At 43.5% G+C, this 22468-nt stretch overlaps 1 protein-coding gene and 1 long non-coding RNA gene across 14 annotated transcripts in view; one reads left to right on the top strand and one right to left on the bottom strand.

The window, feature by feature from the left end:
* Positions 1–1193: 1193 nt before the first annotated feature.
* LOC144729389 (uncharacterized) lies at positions 1194–5221 on the bottom strand. The gene is made up of 2 exons (XR_013587699.1): positions 3192–5221; positions 1194–2779 (listed from the first exon to the last, which is right to left on the bottom strand). It is a non-coding gene; the product is annotated as an uncharacterized LOC144729389 (long non-coding RNA).
* A 9681-nt stretch (positions 5222–14902) lies between these two features.
* LOC144729388 (uncharacterized) overlaps positions 14903–22468 on the top strand; it is a 133297-nt gene continuing 125731 nt past the window's right edge. For all 13 annotated transcript variants that reach the window (XM_078609643.1, XM_078609642.1, XM_078609633.1 and 10 more), the window contains exons 1-2: positions 14903–15369; positions 18719–19848. In XM_078609643.1, coding sequence (XP_078465769.1) covers positions 18868–19848 — 981 coding nt within the window. In that variant the 5' untranslated portion in view covers positions 14903–15369; positions 18719–18867. The remainder of the gene's footprint in view (positions 15370–18718; positions 19849–22468) is intronic.

Here is a 22468-nt window from a genome sequence, read left to right as displayed (position 1 = left end):
CGAGTGGAGCGCCGGGTGACTAAAACACAGCAACTCGGCCTGTCATCTCGGTCATCTCAGTCAGTCCACCCATGGAACCTGCCCCGTGACCTCCCGCCAGCAGGCGTTCGACACTTCACGTGGCATTAACGTGCACATAGCCTGGCACAAGCGCCGTGGGGACGTCTCCGCCACTTAGTGGCGAATGTCGGTTGTTGTTGTAGTGAAAGGCGGTCGACATTGAACGTCTGATAGAAACTTTAGAAATTGCTTGGCCACTGTTGCTGTTGCACTTGTGGCCTGCCACCATTGCTTTAGCCTGCAGTCATTATTTCCAGATGCTCAACTATGCAGCTATACTGTAGATCTTGGACGCTGGCCAAATGCGAGAAAAAGCCTGCGAGTTGACAATAATGTATGGATTTGGTAACACATTAATTGGAATAATCTGCGTGCTTATCTCCGCGCCTATTTTTTTTCTCATGAAGTCACTTCAAAGGTTGCGATTGTTAACGGCGGTGCTACATAACTTCATGGCACGTTGGTTGTGTAATTAAGTGAAACAGCATTATTAGTCCTTACTTGGAAAGAACCAAAGCTTTATTTTACTTAAAATAGGAATGATTGTTCACAGCTCATTTGTCAACTCACTGCTGCATTGAAAGCCTCTCGAAAACCGTATCAAACAATTGGGTCATTGGGTTGTTTGACCATACTTTGCAATGCTGGACAGCGTGGGTGTGTGGACATGGAGTCGTCCCAGGGCCGGTTCAGATGTCACTCACCACTGCTGTCAACTGTGGCCAGGAATTGAACACAGGTCACCCGAGCTCATAGCGTAGTGCACTCACTTGTTCTACTATTGAGGTTTATGCCTATCGTGCAATGGGTATTTGTTGTGTAACAACATGCAAAATACACGAGGGACTAGCAAAGAGAGTTTAATGAGATTCTATAAAAAGGAAAACCGCGAACTTATTTTACATTTTTTTTAAATTCCCAACGTCATTCAAGGATTGCGTGCGGACAGTACATCAGGCTTATGCTGCTCATAGCATCACGTTTGTCGCAGATTACGTGAACCCGTGAGAATATGCAGCAATGAGATGTTATTAAAATAAATGAAGTGGAAATTAACGTGGGAGAACACTAGAACATTGGGATGCGTAGATGCAGTGACATAGAGACAGAGAAGCAGGCAGACAAAGAGAGACTTTTGACTTTTAACAACTTTTATTGCCGCCAGCAGCAAAATCACTGGAGGCGATTCCGATATGAAATACACAAAGTCACCAGCAAACAAATGAAAATAAACGCTACAAATCCACGCGCTGTGGCGCTAAAAGCACCACGCACAACACGACAGAAAAGCCACGTGGTGGTGGTGGTCATCGCGCACGCCACGGTGACGAGCGAGCGCTTCAGAAGGTGAACACGAGGGTGCCGTCCACGCTGGTACAGAGAGGGGCTTGTCCGGCTCCCCAGCGTTCGAAGAAGACGCGCACATCACCGACACGTGTGTGGTACATGGCGTGCTCCAGCCGGAGCAGCGCCTTAAACAGGCCTCTGAACACTGGAAGCACAGAGCAGCCGTCAGTGTCACCTTCCAGCATCTTTTTCCTCGTTAACAAATATGTGAAGACAGACACACACAGATACACATGGAGAGACACATGGTCAAGGAGAGGGGGGATCAAAGAGAAGGCAAGAAACAAGAACTGGCATGATAACAGATTTAGTTGTATTCTTGGTTCTTTCGGTAAAGTCACGTAGAAGGGAAATAATTAAATTATATAAATATAAAACAATAAAAATTATCACGACGTTTCACACCCGATGATGATTGCTTGTGTTGCAGTCGAAACGTCGTGAGAATTTGTATTGTTTTATGTTATTTTATTATTTCCCTTCTACGTGACTTTACCGAAAGAACTAAGAATATGAATCCCTGCAGTCACGAAAGCTTTAAATCAAAAGATTTAGTTGTGCTTACTGTTATCAATGTCATTGCCTGAGTTTTTTGAGCGGCAGTACCAGGGCTAAAATATTTAAGGGGGGCACCTGCCTCGGCATCAGTGTGGTCTTTGCCACACAAGGATTGTGAGAATTCACGGACACAAAATAGTGTTTTTGTTGTTGTCTGGGGCTGTGGCCGTTGATGTTGACGTGAAACTGTTGGGCAAGATTAAGGTGCGGGAGCCGAGTTGATCAAAGATAACATTTGGGAAAGTCTCCTCGCATTTTAAGGCAGTTCGCCCTGAAACCTGGCAGAAGACGAAGTGCGGGGAAATAGATAACAAATGGTGCATTGGTGTTTGGGCGAGAAACACAGACTTATATACTACTGTAGTCTGCACTAACTCTTTACTGTTCATTCTCCAAACAATTTATATGCACTATGTTGAACTTCTTTTGCACCGTGCGTAGCCAACCGTGGGGGAAGGACAACAAACTAAACAAAAGCAGTTCTAAAAAAAATGTGTTTTCAAACGAGATGATTTAAAAGTGCATAGCTCCTGTGGCTTCCATATATAGGAAGGAAGAGAGCGTTCCAGACGGCCGCAGAAGCGCACCTGAAAGCGTGCGATGCAGTGACGGTCTTTGTTCGATGGCTAGCCAAAATAAAAAAGGTTACTTGTGTACCACCACCGACAATTCCAGGCCATGGCTAACATAAGTAGCGAGCGATATGTGAACTTGGTCCTGTTACCTGCCGCCAACTCCCCTTCACCAATCCTCGCGAAGCAGCACGGTGAAGTATGGCCCAAGAGCCTCCATGACCGAATTGTCGTGGGGAGGCCTTCATTGAGCAGTGGGTCGACAAAGGCCATTATTGTTTCGCTGTATATGTATACAGTACAATATATGCGATTTAATTATGTATGCTGAAGTTGTTGGTTTTTTGTAAACCAGAACTACCAGATTGTTACTTCTAAACACCGCCGCACTACAAAGGGAAAACTTCACAAAGGCAGCATTTACAAACTTAGTTTAACCTCCAGTACCCCTTGTGAATTGTGCCAAAGGAAATTTGGAAGTACAGCAGAACGCATTCAACACTTTACCCGATTGTGCCTGTTTGCTCAGAACAAAAACCTCTTTGAATGAAACAAGAGACAACAATTCTGGATCCATATTTCGGCAAGATTTTTTGTTTTGGGGGGGTGGAGGGCGCATGTTGTCATATTCGAGACCCATGTTTCCAATGTCACCTTTCATTCTAAAATCGGAGAGCTTCCGTGGCATCCCAAAATTAAGAATGATGATCGCCTTTCTTGAATGCATTGACGAGACACATCGTGATCAAGCGAGTTTGAGTGATAGCTGAACGAATCCTGGCCGCATGACGATGCAGGTCACCGTACGTCAATGTAGATTTCCTGTGAAGAGACAATAGCAGGTTTAGCTGCTATTTTATTGCACGTGTAGGGGTGTTAGAGAGAGAGCCGTTATGCATGGCAGCTTATGGGAAACAAACACAGTGGGCGGGGCTACGTGAGTGCACGGGGGGGGGGGTGCTCTCAACGACGTCCGCACCAGGCAGCCCCGGGCCCCACCCCTCAGCGGGGGTTGAGTATAAAGGGGGATGTGTCAGAGGGCTCGGGGCAGAATGTTAAAGCTAAACCAGTGAAGACCGAAGATCGTCTAGCTAGAGCCCTGGACTCCCCTGGGACGCCGCCCTTGTCAGGGCCGCGCAGGACCGAGCCAGCGGCGTGGTCCCGAGAACCAGAGCTAGTGATCTGGGACTCCGGGTACCGTAGCCCGACTTACCAGTGTCAGGCCAGACAGCCTCCCCTAGCCCGTTAGTGGAGGACTAGGAGGTAGGTCAGAGATAGCTAGCAGTGTATTCCCAGCTAGCCGGGTGAGGGGGCCGATACCCCCTCCAGTATTGTATGTCCGCGGTTGTGACAACTGTTGCGGAATAAATACGTGTGCCTCAACCCCGGGTGTCCAAGAGTCCTCAACGGTATTACACACGCAAACGACAGGAGGGTACAAGAACATTCAATGGGCATGCATAAAGTGCATGCACATTTTTGTGTCGGTAGTGCATACCCATTGTAATTCTTATGCATGCATTACCCCCCTCCCCCTTCGCACGTGAAGGGCTTAGAAGAGACGTCATCTCGTCTATCCCTATATTTAAGGAACGAAACTGAATATCTCCACAAATCTGGCTGTCCGTCTGATGATGCTCGTTGTAATTACTTGCGAAACGTCGCACTCGAATTGTAAATGTTGTGGGTTTACTCTCCAACACACAGGTGTGCTGAACTAGTCACTAATTGGCATGTTTTATTTCCGTGACAGACCTTACTAAGTGGCTGTGTCGAGTGGTGGTGGCAGGTTTAACGACGCATTTATATTTATGCGATCTAACCCCCCAAAAAAACCTGCATTATGGAATCCTGGCTCTTCCCCATTTTACCACCTCTCACTCACTAGTCTTTAAGTGCTATTGAGAAGGGTTAAATTGCCCCGAAACGACACCTTTTATATGTTTTCCAATGTCAATGCAGTGTTATGAACGAATATGTTGAGTTACTTTGAATAATTGTGCTTGTTGCATCACCGTCAACACGGCAGTACAGTATCACAAAATAATTAATAACAATACATAGCATGGAAAAGAGTCCATCCAGCAATAGATTAAAAAAGGTCTGTAAATTATTACTATATGAATGTCTATATAATGATCGCAGCTCTTTGTCAACCCACTGTTGTATGAATGTTTTCCCATGCCTTTCCATCAAGGAACATTCGGCCTGTCCCTCAATACAGTATAGTACTCACGATCAGAATATGAATATATACAGGAGGAATCCGATGAGCTATAAAGCTTTTTCACACATGTCCAGTAGAGGCGGGTCAGAACGCTACAACAACAAACAATACAAAAACACAATAGGAGTGCACAGTCTAGGAAAGGTAAACCAATCATCTTCTTGGTTCTTTCGGTAAAGTCACGTAGAAAGGAAATAATAAAATAATTAAAATAAAACATAATAAATACAGAGCCTTGACAAATGAATTTGCATATCTGTTGATATGCAAATTCCTTTGTCAAGTTCTTAGGTTTTTTCGGTAAAGTCACGTAGGTAAAACATCAAAATTAATAAAAATAAAATAAAATAAAAATCACGACGTTTCGGAGGCAACACAAGTCTCCGTCATCAGGTGGGACCGTCACAGCCAGATTAGCTGCATCAAGTGAGGCAATGATTCAAGATGTAATCCCTTAAAAGCAAGTTGAGGGGGGAGGAGAGGGGGGGGGGGAGCTCATCAGAATGTGGTAGCCAATGAATGGAACGTATCGGGAGGGAGGGGGGCGGGGCTCAAAGACGGCACGGAGTGCCACGTACAACGCATCGGGAGGGGGAGGGGGGCGGGGCCAAAAGGATGGACGACGGCTTGGACGCGGTTGTGCGCAAGCAACTACTGCTGCACACGACAACGCATTGGACAGAGAGGGGGGGAGGGGAGGCCTGATACACATGTCAATGTTCTCTCCTTCTCTAACCCAGCTTAAATATACGCTGCCAAGCGTGGTGGTGTTCATTCAGACGCTGTCTTTCCGACAGCCCTGTTCTTCACCTGAGGACGGCTGCTTGCGTTGTGGCCGAAACGTCGTGAGAATTGTATTTTATTGTTTTATTTTTATTATTTCCCTTCTACGTGACTTTACCGAAAGAACCAAGAAGATGAATCCCTGCAGTCACGTAAGCTTTAAATCGAAAAGTAAACCAATCACTTAAAAATGTACACAAATAAAACTTTACTTTTTTTTGTATCTTACCAGGTAAAGCCCGCTGAGTTATTTTTTATCTTCTTTTGCGTGAGGTCTACCCACGTCTTAGCCCACCACCAACGGCTTTACGAATCGACTTACTTCGCCATGGTCAATTAACCCTTGACGACCAACATGATATTCTTGGTTCTTTCGGTAAAGTCACGTAGAAGGGAAATAATAAAAATATATATATAAAACAATTAAAAATTATCACGACGTTTCGACCGCAACACAAGCAATCATCATCAGGTGGGAAATCCACAGCAAACATTTTTTGAGAATTTCACACCTGATGATGATTGCTGGTGATGTGGTCGAAACGTCGTGAGAATTTTATTGTTTTATATTTTTATTCTTTTATTATTTCCCTTCTACGTGACTTTACCGAAAGAACCAAGAATATGAATCTCCGCAGTCACGAAAGCTGTAAATCAAAATTTAGACCAACATGATGTTGAGAATTCTAGATTTGAAGCTTTCGTGACTGCAAGGAATCATATTCTTAGGTTTTTTCGGTAAAGTCACGTAGGTAAAACATAAAAATTAATGAAAATAAAATAAAATAAAAACAAAAATCACGACGTTTCGGAGGCAACACAAGTCTCCGTCATCAGGTGGGACCGTCACAGCCGAATTAGCTGCCTCCGAAACGTCGTGATTTTTGTTTTTGTTTTTATTTTATTTTCATTAATTTTGATGTTTTACCTACGTGACTTTACCGAAAAAACCTAAGAATATGATGTTGAGAGACGCGTTCATTCATTCATTCGCGAATTTTCAAGGGGCTCTTTCGTTCAAACACATTCCCCCTTGTTTTGCGTTGTAAAGTGGCGAAATCCATTAACTGTGTCTGTGTCTGGATTTGAATAAAAAAATGTTTTTACAAGATTTGAATGCGTCTTACTATGGTAAGACTCTGGCTTAACTTTAAAGTTTTTATTTCTTCCTTGATTTGAAGCTTTCGTGACTGCAGGAATCCATACTCTTTGGTTCTTTCGGTAAAGTCACGTAGGTATAGATAAAATGAATCACGACGTTTCGGGCGCAACACAAGCGTCCATTATCAGGTGGGATGTTTGTGGACATTTTTTATACAATTTGTATAACAAAGGCCCGGCTTTGCATGGACCGCTAGAGGGCATGTGCATCACACAGGGCATTCTGTGGATCCGTCACGTTGCATTACGTCAACATTACTTTACAGTTAGCTCAGATTGCGACCACCATTCGGGTTTTTTTTCCAGCAAGCCTGTTGTAATGCACACCTTTTTTTTCTCAGCGAGAAAGAACCCCCCTCCCCCCTCCCATAGCTGAAGACAAGAAAAAAGCCACACACAGGATCTAAGAGCCCCAGCCTATTTATACACTTTTTCTTTAGAGCCAGTGGAGGCATCGTATATTTATTTATTTTGTTTAAAAATGAATGGGAATTCACCCTCGAGGTCCTGGGAATAAAAAAAATAGGGGTTGGTGCCTGTTAACAAAACAAATTAATTATAGATTTGAAGCTTTCGTGACTGCAAGGATTCATACTCTTAGGTTTTTTCGGCAAAGTCGTGTAGGTAAAAAAAATGGAAATAAAATAAAAAATAAATCAATAAAATCACGACGTTTCGGAGGCAACACAAGTCTCCGTCTTCAGGTGGGACCGTCACAGCTAAATTTAGCTGTTACCTACGTGACTTTACCGAAACAACCTAAGAGTACAAAACAAATTGGCAAGCCTTGCAGTTAAAAACCCCATAAGACAGATCCACAAGACATTGTGGGGTGTCACGGTGGCGAGATGTTAACTCCCTTGCCTAATACACAGCAGGTCATGGGTTCAATCCTGACCAGGACGCCTGTATATTTGGAGTTTGCGTGTTCTCCCCGTGGTCGTGTGGATTTTCATCCGGGTCGTCTGGTTTTTTTTTCCCCTGAACATTTAGAAACGTGCATTTAGAGTTTTTGGTTGCTATACATTTCCACGTAATAGTTGAGCTATCATTTGTGGCCAGGTCGCTTCTGAAAAAGAGCTATATAGCTCAGTGGGCCTTACCTGTTAAATAAAAAATAGTTTCTTTGAATTTACGTTTAATTTGTGTTGCTAATTAGAGGTGCCAGGGGAAGGACAACAGTGCTTGCCACAAAAATTTGCCACGATACGTTGTGGAAATGCTACAGTGTGGTCCAGATTTCTTGTGACCACTATTTAATTATCTAAAAACAAAAATATATGAAAGTGTGGCTTATATAACAAAGAAGAAATGAAGACGCAAAGGTCAAAAAACACCCGTTCGGGGTCATTTGGAGTCACGAAACATTCGGACCACCTTGTACAATGTTTACACTTTTGAACACGGGGAGAATATAATAACGCTATGATATAAATTTTTATTTAAAGCTTTCGTGACTGCAGGGATTCATATTCCTGGTTCTTTCAGTAAAGTCACGTAGAAGGGAAATAATAAAATAATATAAATATAAAACAATAAAAATTCTCACGATGTTTCGACTGCAACACAAGCAATCATCATGTGTGAAATCCACAGCAAGAAAATTAGAATAAAAATCTTGCTGTGGATTTCACACCTGATGATGATTGCTTGTGTTGCAGTCGAAACGTCGTGAGAATTTTTATTGTTTTATATTTATATTTTATTATTTCCCTTCTATGGTATAAGCCTAGAACTTCCTACTGCTGGGAAATAACCTCCCACCCATGTTCTGCCATTAACTCAATGCGTGTTTATGGTAGCCGAGTTAATGAAGGCAGTTAAATAAGAAGACGAATTACCGACACATTCTTTTTTTAAACCCCAATGCATGACAGCTATGAAAGGTCACACGACCTGGATAAGTAAATTATTAACGAGTTTTGCGGTGGCACTTTGCACGTACAAAAAAAAAATTCATTGAAGAGTTATTGATCACACTGATGGCAACAGACTCACGACATTTTGATGTTGCAATTAACTGCATCATTTTAACGTATTTCCATGCATTTTTTTGAAAGCTACTTTTTTTTCAAGTGCAGCCCTGCATTGTTAAATCTAATGTAAATATCACGAAAAGCAACGAAACAGGATATAACGTACAAGAGGACGTAACGAATGGAGTCATAGTGGTTGCTGATGTACAGTCGAATTAAATTGAATCAACCAGATGTCATAATTCTAAGGGGCACAAACTCCCATCAAAATGTTAGAATGGAAAAATGAGTGTTGGTCACGTGAAAAACAAGTGCTAGTTAGTTGCTACGTGTCGAATGGTGGTTTTAACGACGCACATTTTACGCGGTCTAACCCCCCAAAAAACCCTTTTATTATGGATAATAATTGGTCACGAAAGCCTTTATACTACGTGTTAAAGCAAAACGGGAATTGAATTCCTAGTTCGTATAAGCATAGGGGGTGTCAACGTTGTGGATTGGCTATCATCGCCCCGCGTAATGCCGTGGAGGGAGCCAATCACGGGCGCGCGTTGCGAGTGGGCGGGAGGGGTGGCGGTGCTTATTCGTTGTGGGAAATACAATCGCAGGGGGGTGGGTCGCCATATTGCGTCGCCATATGCGACGGTTTTTGCCGGTTGGCGTTTCAAATGTTTAAATTTTAAAAAAATTCTAATAACGTTTTATTACCGGGAAATTTTTAAACAACGATTAAATAGTCTCACTTAAGTTTACACGCCGATGCAGACACATACTTTTAAACTTGTAAAAATGTATTTAAGTACAATCCACGAGCCGCGATCGATCCACCGCTGGATGAATAGAAAAAAACCCCAAAATAACTAAAAAGACATTAACAATAATTAAAATTACATTATTATAGTTCGGGTACTGAAATAGTGGCTAAAAAAAAACACAAAGAGGGTCGTGGAAAATCCCATCGCTTCGTATACGGGGGCGCTGAACGATATGCAAATGAGGGCGGCCATGTTGGTCAGGGGATAAAGTCGCAGCGGTGAAGAGCACACGTGGTTCAGCGTGGAGTCGCTTTTAAATTTTTAACAAATAGAGCTTTCGCGACCAAAATTATTCATAATAGAGGGGGGCATTTTTTTTTTGGGGGGGGGGGTTAGATCGCGTAAATATAAATGTGTCATATTCTTGGTTCTTTCGGTAAAGTCACGTAGAAGGGAAATAATAAAATAATATAAATATTAAACAAAAATTATCACGACGTTTCGACTGCGACACAAGCAATCATCAACCAAGAATATGAATCCCTGCAGTCACGAAAGTTTTAAATCAAAATATAAATGTGTCGTTGCGTGTCGTTGAACGTGACAACCCTTACTAATTGACAGGCGGGTGGTGGCGGGTTTAACGACACATTTAATATTCACGGGGTCTAACCCCCCCCCCCCCCCCCAAAAAAAAAATCCTCTTACAGTTTTAAATGATGTAAATGCCGGTAGAGCGTGAGAGACTTGGCTAAAATATGGGGGAAAAAACTAGTCAACATCCTTAAGGTTGGAAATTACAACCAATTTTAATTAGGTTAAGGTTCAAACTTGATTTGAAGCTTTCGTGACTGCAGCAATTACTCTGGTTCTTTCGATAAAGTCACGTAGAAAGAAAAGAAATTAAATAATAGAACACGTTATTTTATTCTTAATTTAGGAGCTTTCGTGACTGCAGGAATTATTCTTTGGTTCTTTTCGGTTAAGTCACGTCTAAAAATAAAATAATAAATTAAAATAACATATTACGACGTTTCGATTGCAACACAAGCAATCATCATCAGGTATAAAAGAAATAGCAACAAAAAATCTAACTAGAAAACTATAGACAGACATACAAGCAGACAGACATCACAACGGCACACAGAGAGAGGACACACATCGGCACAAAGAGAGGGGTTGTCTCTATGACGGTCCCTTAAATATAGAGAGGGGGGGCGAGAACGGAGAGAGGGAGGGGGCAGAGAGAATTAGCATATCAATGAGTGTACGCCAACGTACTGCTGCTGCTGCAAGTAAGATGACAATGTGGAACGCGCACGCAAAATTGAAAACTAGGAGACAGGCACACGAAAATTAAATAACCCAGCAAAATATCGAAATGTGATGTAATACAACACAGAGAGTCGGTTAACACACAATTAACGCATAGCCTGGTTGATTACGTGTTTCAAAATTTGCTAAGTTAGAATTTTAAGTGTGAAAATTCCAAAGAGAGGACACAGGCAGAGAGAACAAATAGCCAGAAAGAAAAAGGATAAGCTTAAAACTTCCCCGTAGAAGTGGTTCAATCTTAATTTAGGAGCTTTCGTGCAGTCACGAAAAAAGAAAAAGGATAAGCTTAAAACTTCCCCGTAGAAGTGGTTCAATCTTAATTTAGGAGCTTTCGTGCAGTCACGAAAGCTCCTAAATTAAGATTGAACCACTTCTACGGGGAAGTTTTAAGCTTATCCTTTTTCTTTCTGGCTATTTGTTCTCTCTGCCTGTGTCCTCTCTTTGGAATTTTCACACTTAAAATTCTAACTTAGCAAATTTTGAAACACGTAATCAACCAGGCTATGCGTTAATTGTGTGTTAACCGACTCTCTGTGTTGTATTACATCACATTTCGATATTTTGCTGGGTTATTTAATTTTCGTGTGCCTGTCTCCTAGTTTTCAATTTTGCGTGCGCGTTCCACATTGTCATCTTACTTGCAGCAGCAGCAGTACGTTGGCGTACACTCATTGATATGCTAATTCTCTCTGCCCCCTCCCTCTCTCCGTTCTCGCCCCCCCTCTCTATATTTAAGGGACCGTCATAGAGACAACCCCTCTCTTTGTGCCGATGTGTGTCCTCTCTCTGTGTGCCGTTGTGATGTCTGTCTGCTTGTATGTCTGTCTATAGTTTTCTAGTTAGATTTTTTGTTGCTATTTCTTTTATACCTGATGATGATTGCTTGTGTTGCAATCGAAACGTCGTAATATGTTATTTTAATTTATTATTTTATTTTTAGACGTGACTTAACCGAAAAGAACCAAAGAACGTTATTTTATTTATTTTGACTTTACCGAAAGAACCAAAGAGTAGGTTAAGGTTAACAGAAGGGGGGGGGGTTATATTGTATGATAGAGATGATGTAGCGAGGTTAATTGGACTTGCAAAATCAAGATGTCGCAAATCGATCGAACTAAAATTGTGTAATTGTGATTGAAATGTGACGATACAAATGACCGCAGAGTCTCGGTAGCTAAGCAGGTATTTAAAGTCGAGGCCTATTCTAAAAATTACTGATAATGAGCTAAGAATGTGTCCCGCGCGTGACGTCACTCCACATGAGGCCCACCTCCCCTCATTAATATTCATGAGTGGGTGGATTTTTACACTAACGCAGAAGGTGGAGCTAAATTATATAATTCATTATGCAACGTCGCTTCAAATATGACGTTTCTTTGCAGAAAGTGACGGTAAAAAATAAATCTACGCAGCACAGTGCTACATCCGTGCGTGACGTCACTGCAAAAGAGCCCCGCCCCCTTAATCAATATTCATGTCCGCGTGGACATTTACACGAACGCACAAGGTCGCCCACACCCCTCCCCTCATGAATAATCATGAGCGGGTGACGTCACTCCCCATGTCGCACCCCTCCCCTGATTAATAATCATGAGCGGGTGACGTCACTCCACATGCCGCACCCCTCCCCTGATTAATAATCATGAGCGGGTGACGTCACTCCACATGCCGCACCCCTCCCCTGATTAATAATCATGAGCGGGTGACGTCACTCCCCATGTCGCACCCCTCCCCTGATTAATAATCATGAGCGGGTGACGTCACTCCACATGCCGCACCCCTCCCCTGATTAATAATCATGAGCGGGTGACGTCACTCCCCATGTCGCACCCCTCCCCTGATTAATAATCATGAGCGGGTGACGTCACTCCACATGTCGCACCCCTCCCCTGATTAATAATCATGAGCGGGTGACGTCACTCCACATGGGGCAGCCCCCCCCCCCCTCATTAATAATCATGACCTGAACAATTTTTCTATTGAATATTTCAGATTTTCTGAAATTTCAAATTTACTGCAATAGACACCCATCCATGGTCGGGCAAAAAAGCAAGTATAAGTTAATGGCTCAGTGGGCTTTACTTGCTAAGATAGAAAATAGTTTAGATGCATTGTACTTTACTAAGATGATCTAACGTCGTATGCGCACCTTCCATCAACATTGAGGTCTCCATTACAAAAAAAGTTACTCTAAATGGACTCTGGCTATAAGTAAAATTGGTTTGTGTTACTGCATTAGCTGGTGTCGTGTATTTATGTCACTTATTTAAAATTAATATTTATGTTTTGTTTGTGGTTATATGAACATTCTATTTTAAGCGCCTTGATATAACTTTTTATTCAGACCGGTATGAATTACTATTAAAATGATTTTACATGAATCTAGAATTGAAGTTTTTATTGGATTATTAATATTACTCCCACTTATTTTTTTAAAAAAGTAGCCATTGATGACTTACTGTAAAATAATGAGGTCAGTTTGTATGGAATGGTCTGATGAATGACATCTGAGACTCAGTAATATATAAACTGCTGCAGTTTCCTTGCTTAAACAAATGCTGGATAAAAAAATGATCTGGAAAGCGAATAGGTTGTGTATTATGTCAAGAAACAAAGCTGATGTAAATGTATATTTTATGTGTTCTAAATATAATTTACTTCAAATATAACAATATTTTCAAACTTAACAAATCTAGACGATATTTTATCTGATGACACAGTCTAGATGTGTTACATTTAAAATCGTCTCAAATTCCGAATTGCTTGATGCAATCCAAATATAATTTGTCTCGACTTACTGATAATTCATAATGTGGTATTAAGTAAAGGATATGCTTACAGGATGGTCCAGATGTCTTGCGACCTCCCCATTTAATTATCTAAAACTTTTTTTAAAGTAATATTTATTTAAAACAGAAATGAATAGCATCACAAGACAATCTGGACCACCCTGTACAGGTACTGTACTGTTATAGCATACATCTATACTACTCATAAGTGATTCTAGATTTGAAGCTTTCGTGACTGCAAGGAATCATCTTCTTAGGTTTTTTCGGTAAAGTCACGTAGAAAGTAAAATAAAATAAAAACAAAAAATCACGACGTTTCGGAGGCAACACAAGTCTCCGTCATCAGGTGGGACCGTCACAGTAATTGGCCGCTTGCGCACAAGCGCTTCCACGTCCATCGCCCACCCTTTTGGCCTCGCCCCCCCTCCCTCCCGATACGTTCCTTTCATTGGCTACCATAGTCTGATGAGCTCCCCCCTCCCTCTCCCTCCCCCCTCAACTCGCTTTTAAGGGATTACATCTTGAATCATTGCCTCACTTGATACAGCTAATCTGGCTGTGACGGTCCCACCTGATGACGGAGACTTGTGTTGCCTCCGAAACGTCGTGATTTTTGTTTTTATTTTATTTTACTTTCTACGTGACTTTACCGAAAAAACCTAAGAAGAATACTCATAAGTGGTGTTTGGGTTCGGTCGCACATAAATATAAATGTGTCGTTAAACACGCCACAGCTAATTAGTAATGTTTGCCACAAAACAGAACGTGACAATTCGTTACCGGTACAGCACACACACACACCCCGGCATGTTGGAGAGTAAACCCACTACAACATTTACAATCCGAGCGTACGACGTTTCGCCGGCAAATTAACAACAACAACCAGCATATTCTTGGTTCTTTCGGTAAAGTCACGTAGAAAGGAAATAATAAAATAATGCAAATAAAACAATAAAATGCTCACGACGTTTCGATTGCAACACAAGCAATCATCATTAGGTGTGGGGGAAAAACGCCACTTTTTTCAAAAAAATTATTGCTGTGGTTTTCACACCTGATGACGATTGCTTGTGTTGCAATCGAAACGTCGTGAGAATTTTATTGTTTTTATTTTATTATTTCCCTTCTACGTGACTTTACCGAAAGAACAAAGAAAATGAATCCCCGCAGTCACGAAAGCTTTGAATCAAATTTTTTTACAACCAGCATCATCAGGCGACAGCCAAGATTCCCTTTCTGAACCACAGCGTGATGCGCTTCCCCCCCTACCTAAGATGGCCGCGCTGTAACGTGTTGACGTCACCGCGCTGTGACGTGGTGACGTCACCGCGCTGTGACGTCACCACGTGGGCCCGCCCCCCTCCCCTCTCCACAACCACCACGACGTTAAATGAGCAGCGAGGAGGCGGGCGGGGGAGAGAGACGCGATCTGCGGAGGGAGAAAGCGACAACGACGAACGAACGAACAAAAACGCCACAGTGGGACCAGTCGTGAACGCGTCGTGTAATCATTATTATTGTTATTGTCGCCGTCGTCGTCGTTATTAGACCGAGAAGGAAGAAAACAAAAAAACGAGGAGGAGTGAGTGAGCGCGGTGACTGAACGTTTGAGCGGCCGACACGAAATCCGCACAAGGTAGAGGCCGACAGGGAGAGGACGAGGCCGAGAGACGACCGCCAACGATCAACCCGAGCCACCACCAACAACAACAACCACCAACAACAACCAACCACCACCACCATGCTGCGGGCAAGGCGATGATGACGACCGCGGCCAACGGCGGAGGCGCATCGGCCCTGACTGACGTGAGAGCGCGCGACGTCGGCTGTTCACGTTGAACGAGATGTGTGTGTAGTGTGGGTGTGTATGTGTGTGTGTGTGTTGTGTGGTGTGTGTGTGGGGTGGTGGTGTGGTGTGGTGGTGGTGTGTTGTAGTGGTGGTGTGGGGGGTGTGTGTGTGATGTGTGTGGTGCTGTGTGTGTGGTGGTGTGTGTGTGGGGTAGTGTGGTGTGTGTTGTGTGCGTGGTGTTTTTTCTCCTCGTTTCGGGCACCCAGTGTCCGTTTGTGGTCAATACGGGGATGGTTGGGATTGGTTGGTGGTGGTGGTTGTGTTGGTATTGCATGCAATTCGTAGAATATCGACACGTATATTGTTATGTTGTGTGGATTCGTGTATGGCGTCCAAATGTCGACCTGTGTGCAGCGCGCGTGTGTGTTGTGTGTGTGTTATGAGTGTGTATTTTTAATGTGTGTGGTGTGTGTGTTATGAGTGTGTATATGTTGTGTGTGTGTGTTATGAGTGTGTATATGTTGTGTGTGTGTATGTGTTTGCGCACACATACACACATTGACCAAACCCGCCACTGGCCGGCGTGGTGAAGTGTGGTCGATTAACCCTCACGCCTCGCACGGCGTGGGGAGGCCCTCATCCAGCAGTGGATTGGCAGGGCCCTATGATTGTCAGACGTGAACGATGTGTCGTATGTGGGTTTCATTGAGGTACAGTGTGCATACTTGGGTATGTTTATGTGTGTGTAATGTATTTGGTATGCATTGTAACGCGTGTCTCAGTAATTGTGCAGTGTGTCTACGGAGAGTATCCGATATGTGTGTAATGTGTGTACTATGTAGGCATACGCCGTGTGTGTATTGTGCAGTTGTTTGGGTGCAGTATATCCGTGTGTGTATTACGTAGTTAGGAAACGTATTTGGCTATCGATGCGATGCGCAAAATGTTTCTGTGATGTGTGGGTGGCGTGCGTGTACAACCTGAATGGCCGTGAGATGTGCATGCCGAGGTATTTTTAGGTGTGTTCGACTCGTGTGTCTAATATGGTGTGAGTGTACTTGCTCGTGTATGTACAGTATCACCTACATGTGTGCACTTTCATGAACAGCCGTGATCTGCTCACTGCTGGATTGGGGATGGGATGGGGGGGGGGGCTTGCGATGCCATTTCACGTCTCGCTCCTGCACATTCGCTCATCTCATCGGACATCTGGGAAGAGCTTTATAGCTTCGCGGATTCCTCCAGGAGAATTCATATTCTGATCGCTCCATCAATATCGTTTGAGGGCATGATCCATATTTTTGCTGCCACTATTGCCACTACGGTCCATTGACTGACTGTCAACCCACCTTCCCAAGCCCCCCACTTACTTTTGACAGTGCCTATTAAGTTGGATTTTATTCTTTGATCCCACGTGTTTTATCTTAATTTTGTTGTCATTCCCAGCAAAGTAAATATCTCCTCGCTCCTATTTGTGCACTTTTTTAGGTTTTCGCGCAGTTTTCTGGGTCCGTATCCCAGAAATGTCGCGGTAGGCAATTGGAAACTTTCCTAATCCTAAGCACAATGTACTTAGTGCTTTGCCGTTAACACATTAAAATCCCTCCCAAAAGAAAGACACTTCCAGCCTGTTCTCGCTAGCCTCTTTATTTCAACGTTATTTATCCTTGTCCAGCTTGAAACAATATGTTCTGTAAACCTTTGCGTTTTCCAGTTGTCTCCCTCCAATTATTTTCCTTTTTTTCGCGTGAAATAAATGTACGTGACATTTGTTTCGCTCTGCTCTATCTTTAGCTCCATTTTGCAGCCGGCCTTTGTTTACTTCTGAAATCATTTCCTGAAGTTCGTGTGGGTAGGTTATAGTACAGTTGAACTATTCTGGCGTATAATTACAACACAGTACGTGTGTCTATATAGGTATCTGCGTATTTGTAGGTGTTAGCGCGAGGTAAATGTGTGCATGATGTATCATCATGATGTATCATGTCTATGATCTTGCACTCAATGCTTGAGTATGTATACATCACATTCTGGCGTGATGAGGTTGAATAAATCCGCAACCCTTAAATTGCGGGGAATCCTCAACCAATCATAGATTGGCCAAGCGTTATACAGGGTGGCCCAAAAGTGAGGACACATGGTTATTATATTTATCTGAACAAATGTTCAATCTGATTTTCCTTGAGTAGTAATGCACGTGTGAATTTTCATGTTGTAACGATTACAGGTGTAATCTCTGAACGGTCGTCAATTACGTTTTGTCCCAATTCATTCAGAGTTGGTGGTGGATTTTTGGACATGACGGATGTGAGGTTACCCCACATGAAGAATAACAAATGTATATTAACAGTGATAATAGATAAATATTAACTTTAGGAAATTTTTTAGAAAAATTAATGCCAGTGTTAAAATAAATGAAATAACCCAATGTGCCCTGAATTTTGGGCCGGCCCTCATATGTATACATTTATTATGTGCTTACTATGAATGTTTGTACATGTGTGTGTAATTATGTATGAATATGTTCACAGGATGGGTTGTATATTCGCGTACAATTTTATAATCCGCATGGCTCATTGTGTTGCTATGCATTTAAAATACTGGAACTTGTGAGTATTTGTACACGTGTTTGCATGTATATATTATAACGTGCATATTTGGTGCACATATAACTATTTGTGAATGTATGTTCTATGGGTCTTTCGGTGAAGCCACGTAGATAGAAAAATATCACGACGTTTCGATCGCTACACAAGCAATCGTCTTCACCTGTGTTGCGATCGAAACGTCTGATATTTTTCTTATTTTTCTATCTACGTGGCTTTACCGAAAGATCCATAGAATATGTATTCCTGCAGTCACGAAAGCTTTAAGTCAAGATTTATTTGTGAATGTATTTGTATGCGGCGCTGTATGCGAGTTTCTATGCACCTTCTCAATTCCTTTGTGTGTGTGTGAACGGGTGCATGTGTATTGTGGGTTGAGGCTATACTACTGCATGTTTGATCTGAGGTGAACGTCATCAGGGCTATGCGCATGCTTGGCAGCCACACGAACACTGTACCTTCGGAGACACAGGATTATGCTGCGTATGTCATGTATTGTACACGGAGCCTATTGCTTTACACAGTCAAGGTATGTCGTGTGTGTATGTATGTTGTGTATAAATAGTGGCTTGTTTATACAGGAGGTACTCAACGGCTGCGCCTGTGTGTGTAAATAACAAAGTCAGAAACGGGCTTCTGTTATTATATTAATCATGGGGCTCACTGCATTTTTCTGTTCCGTGGTTTTCCTTTCACTCATTTTCACATCCTTTTTTGTTCACTGTTTGTTCACTGTTTTATTGTGTGTGTGTATCCGCAGCGTTCTCTCCACCCCACCACCGCTACTACTCTCGGGGCCCCACATCCTCTCCCCGAATCCAAGGACAGGTGGACTTGTCGCTTTAATCTCTTCCTCCAACACCACCTCCTCCTCCTCTTCATATCCCATCGCTTCTTCAATCTCGGGCTATGACCGTGGAGGGAAACGCACTGGGAAATGAGCTGAGAGGCATGTCGACAGCCGAAAGCAAGGCTGCTGGGGCGGCTGCGCCGGCGCGTTCCTCGTCCTCCCCGTCTTCGTCGTCATCACTGACTCGACCGGTGCCCGATGGCGACCTGGGCCGGGGTGCGGACGGCGGTGGCGGCGGCGGCGGCGACGTCGCCGGTGGCGAGAGGAGCGAGCCGAGCCCATCCTCGCCCACTCTCCTGCCGCCGATGAGAGGCCGCGCCTCTTCGGACGCCGTCATGAGGCCCAAGCTCAGGCCCAAGGCCGCCGGCCACGACGCCAACCGGGATTCGTTGACCGGTGGCAGCTCTGCCCTCGCCAGCGGAGGTTTTGGCGCCGGCGGGGGCCGCTTCATCCGGCGGAGCGTGATCTGCGAGAGCACCAACATGACTCTGGCCGCCGAAGACCTGCGCTCCCTTGCCAGCCTGCCCAACGCCTTCGATGTGACGCCGGCGGAGCCACAAGAAGGGGGCGTCGTTTGCGAACTCGGCGGGGAGCTGGCTGCCGGCCCCCACTTCAAGGACGTGTTGGATGCCGAGCTGATGGTGCTCGAAGGCAGGACTCCTCTGCTTCAGGCTGTGTGCATCCAGATTCAGCAGCCACAGCAGCAGCAGCAAAGTCAACCGCAGCAACTGGAGGAGGTTGGCTCGGTGGACGTGAACAAGGAAAAGCTGAGCGAAGGCGCTGCTGCTGCTGCTGTCGAAAAATTGGATGCGGCCACGGACGCCGAGCGGACAGAGAAAGAAGTGGGGCCAACTGCTGTGGCCTCTCCCAGTATCCCTGAGGAAGAGGAGGAGGAGGAAGATGGCATGAAAGCTGTGGCCACCTCGACGGATGGCCGGTTTCTGAAGTTTGACATAGAGTTGGGAAGGGGCTCCTTCAAGACTGTTTACAAAGGGCTGGATACAGAGACAGGAGTTGAAGTAGCTTGGTGTGAGCTCCAGGTAATATCCCCACACCATCCTTTGGTGACATTTTTCCTATTATATTGATTAACTCTTGAGTCCTGAGTGTGCAGCCTTTATGCACACGTTGTGCAAATTGCCATTTATATCTTTCATAGATTTCCCCACTTCATCTTTAGGCCATTTGAAAGTGGGGGGGGGGGGGTGTGGGGTGGGGGTATGGAAAAAGAGTGCACCAGCCCATTTGAGGCTAAAGTTTCATTCATGGATCGCTGGATGTAATGATTTCATTGTGACTATAGAAAGGATACGTTTCGCTCTTGCGTCGCAATGGATTAACCATCTCGGAAACTTGAGAGCGGAGGTAATGGTTCAGTGTTTTATCATGTGGTTGCTGATACTTTGCCAGTATCTGGCACATTGCATGTGCACACCTATGTGTAATGCATTAAAAAAACGTAAGATCCAAAGTAATATTAAATACGTCTATGCATATCAATGTTTGTCAATGTTTGTGTTGAAAACAGAGGTAAGGATGCGTCTGTTTTGCATTATACTTTGGCATTTAAGTACAAGTTAATAACAGAAGATTAAAGAATTTGCCAAACATAATGTTTGCTGCTGTTTCCTGTAAATAAGTCTTAAAGCATAATATTTTTCACCTCCATGAATACTAAAGGTGCTTTGTTTGGCCATGCCTTTGGCACATTTGCTAAATTCAAATAATTTTAAGAACGTTTAACCACAAACATTTTGCAAAGTATTTCGCAGATCTCTCATACCAACATTTAAATAACGTGCTTAACGCATTATGCCTACTTACATTTCTCAATGAACGAAGGCACCTCTTTTCCGAAATGGGCAAGGGACAGGCACATTGATGTTAGTCAAAACTTCACATTCTCACAGCCCGGGGATATGCGATTGTATCTGCAGGCTCGGAGGAAACTTCTCTTGTGAGGCCATTTTATAATCACAATGGGTGGTCTTTCCTGGTAGCCATCCTGAAAGATTAGTGGGGGGGGGGCAATGGAATGAGACGGAAAGGTTACATTCCTCGCTTAAAGAGGAGCCCACAGATTATGTCATGGTGTGCAAGGATATACAATTCCTTAACTTAAACACAGACCTGGTCGGTGCCTGAAATTCAAATAGGGGGTAACAAAAAAAATCCCTCCAATTCACACATACCTCCTAAAGGTGACGGCACACCTAGTTGGCTTGGGCAGCTTTTGGGTATGATTAAGCAGGATCTGGGAAAATGTATTCCATTGTATGTATGACGGCTATGGGATGTGACAGGATGCCAATTGTCTGCAATAGCGCAGGCAGTATGCCGTTCAATTATGAACAAAATATGGAGCTGCCTCCTGCACTTGACTTCCCAATATGCAAGATTCCATTTGAAAAATCGCACATGTCCGCTCACACCTTTGCAGACATGTCGTCATGTCTGTTGTGTGCAAAAGAGACCTTTTTTTGTGATGTCAGAATGGCATACATTTCTAAAACCCTAAGATCTGCTAATGTTAATTTCGTGTGGGTTAAGTATACGACTGAGGAGCAAAGTTGAATTGACAATTGCATTTCATCTTTGACAAAGGTCTACAAGGGCAAGGCGGCACTGTGTGCGAAGAAGGTAAACAAAAACCAATCTGAAGGCTCTGGGTCTTAAATATGCCTTGTTAAGCGAGTGATTCTCACGTCGGGTTCGTGTTGACTGATCACATTCTATCATGCCTAAGGGGGGTTGTCATCTGCCGTGAATGATTGCTGAGTAGATAGTATTGGTGATTTTTTTTTATTTAGATTCCGGTCCAGATGAACTTGTAAGGCAAGTCTCCCTTCTAAAGTGGTGCATCGTCTTGAAAATAATCGGAGACATCATGTTCTTCATTGGTGCAGGAACAAAAAAGATATAAACCAAAATAAATTCATAGCCTCTTGAACTTACAGAGGAATGCGCATAATTTCCTGGCACTTTGCGAAAAAATTAAAAGCGAGTTACTTTAAAGGGAGCCTTTAAGAATAAATTAGTGCTGGAAAAATACAAGCGCCTATTTAACGGTGGGGGTAAAAAAAAACATCTAAGGAGGAGGATCCTTGTGTGCTGCAGTCCGTGGTACAGTAAATCGGCAGCGGCAAGGGGCCGATTTCACCAGGGAGGAAAAAGTGCTAAACCTGGCAGCGATCGGCGATCATACATTTATATTTGCAGGCGATGCCATGGTAGCCCAGTCGTATTGACGCACTGGAATTTTCTGCCTCAGTTCCTAAGCACGCTTCATCTGTTTCAAATGCTTATTCCATCTTGAAAGTGTTGATTATTTAGTTCTTTAGAATATATATATTTGGCCAAAATTCTGGTTCTTGATCGAGGGACGAGTTTGTGCTCTTGTGTCGGCCCTGCCAGCTTGACCTCAGTTGAAATTTATTTCACGTGCAAATTTCTGTTATTAGCGTTGTATTTCTGTGAAGGTGAAAGTGTGCGAAGACGAGCTCTCTGGGTGTTCGGTGTACTTGCACCGCCTGCACCTCGCACTGAAAAGAGCGGGCCTAAAATGAATGCGCTATTAAACTCTCTTTTTTGGACAAAGATGATCTTCATTTCCAAGTGCATGGCGGTTTTGGGCCGTCGGTGCAAGGCCTCTATTGGCTA

The sequence above is a fragment of the Lampetra planeri genome, chromosome 32 (genome assembly GCF_965212315.1).
Source record: "Lampetra planeri chromosome 32, kcLamPlan1.2.h2, whole genome shotgun sequence".
Taxonomy (NCBI): Eukaryota; Metazoa; Chordata; class Hyperoartia; order Petromyzontiformes; family Petromyzontidae; genus Lampetra; species Lampetra planeri.
This window is presented reverse-complemented; position numbering and strand designations above follow the sequence as displayed.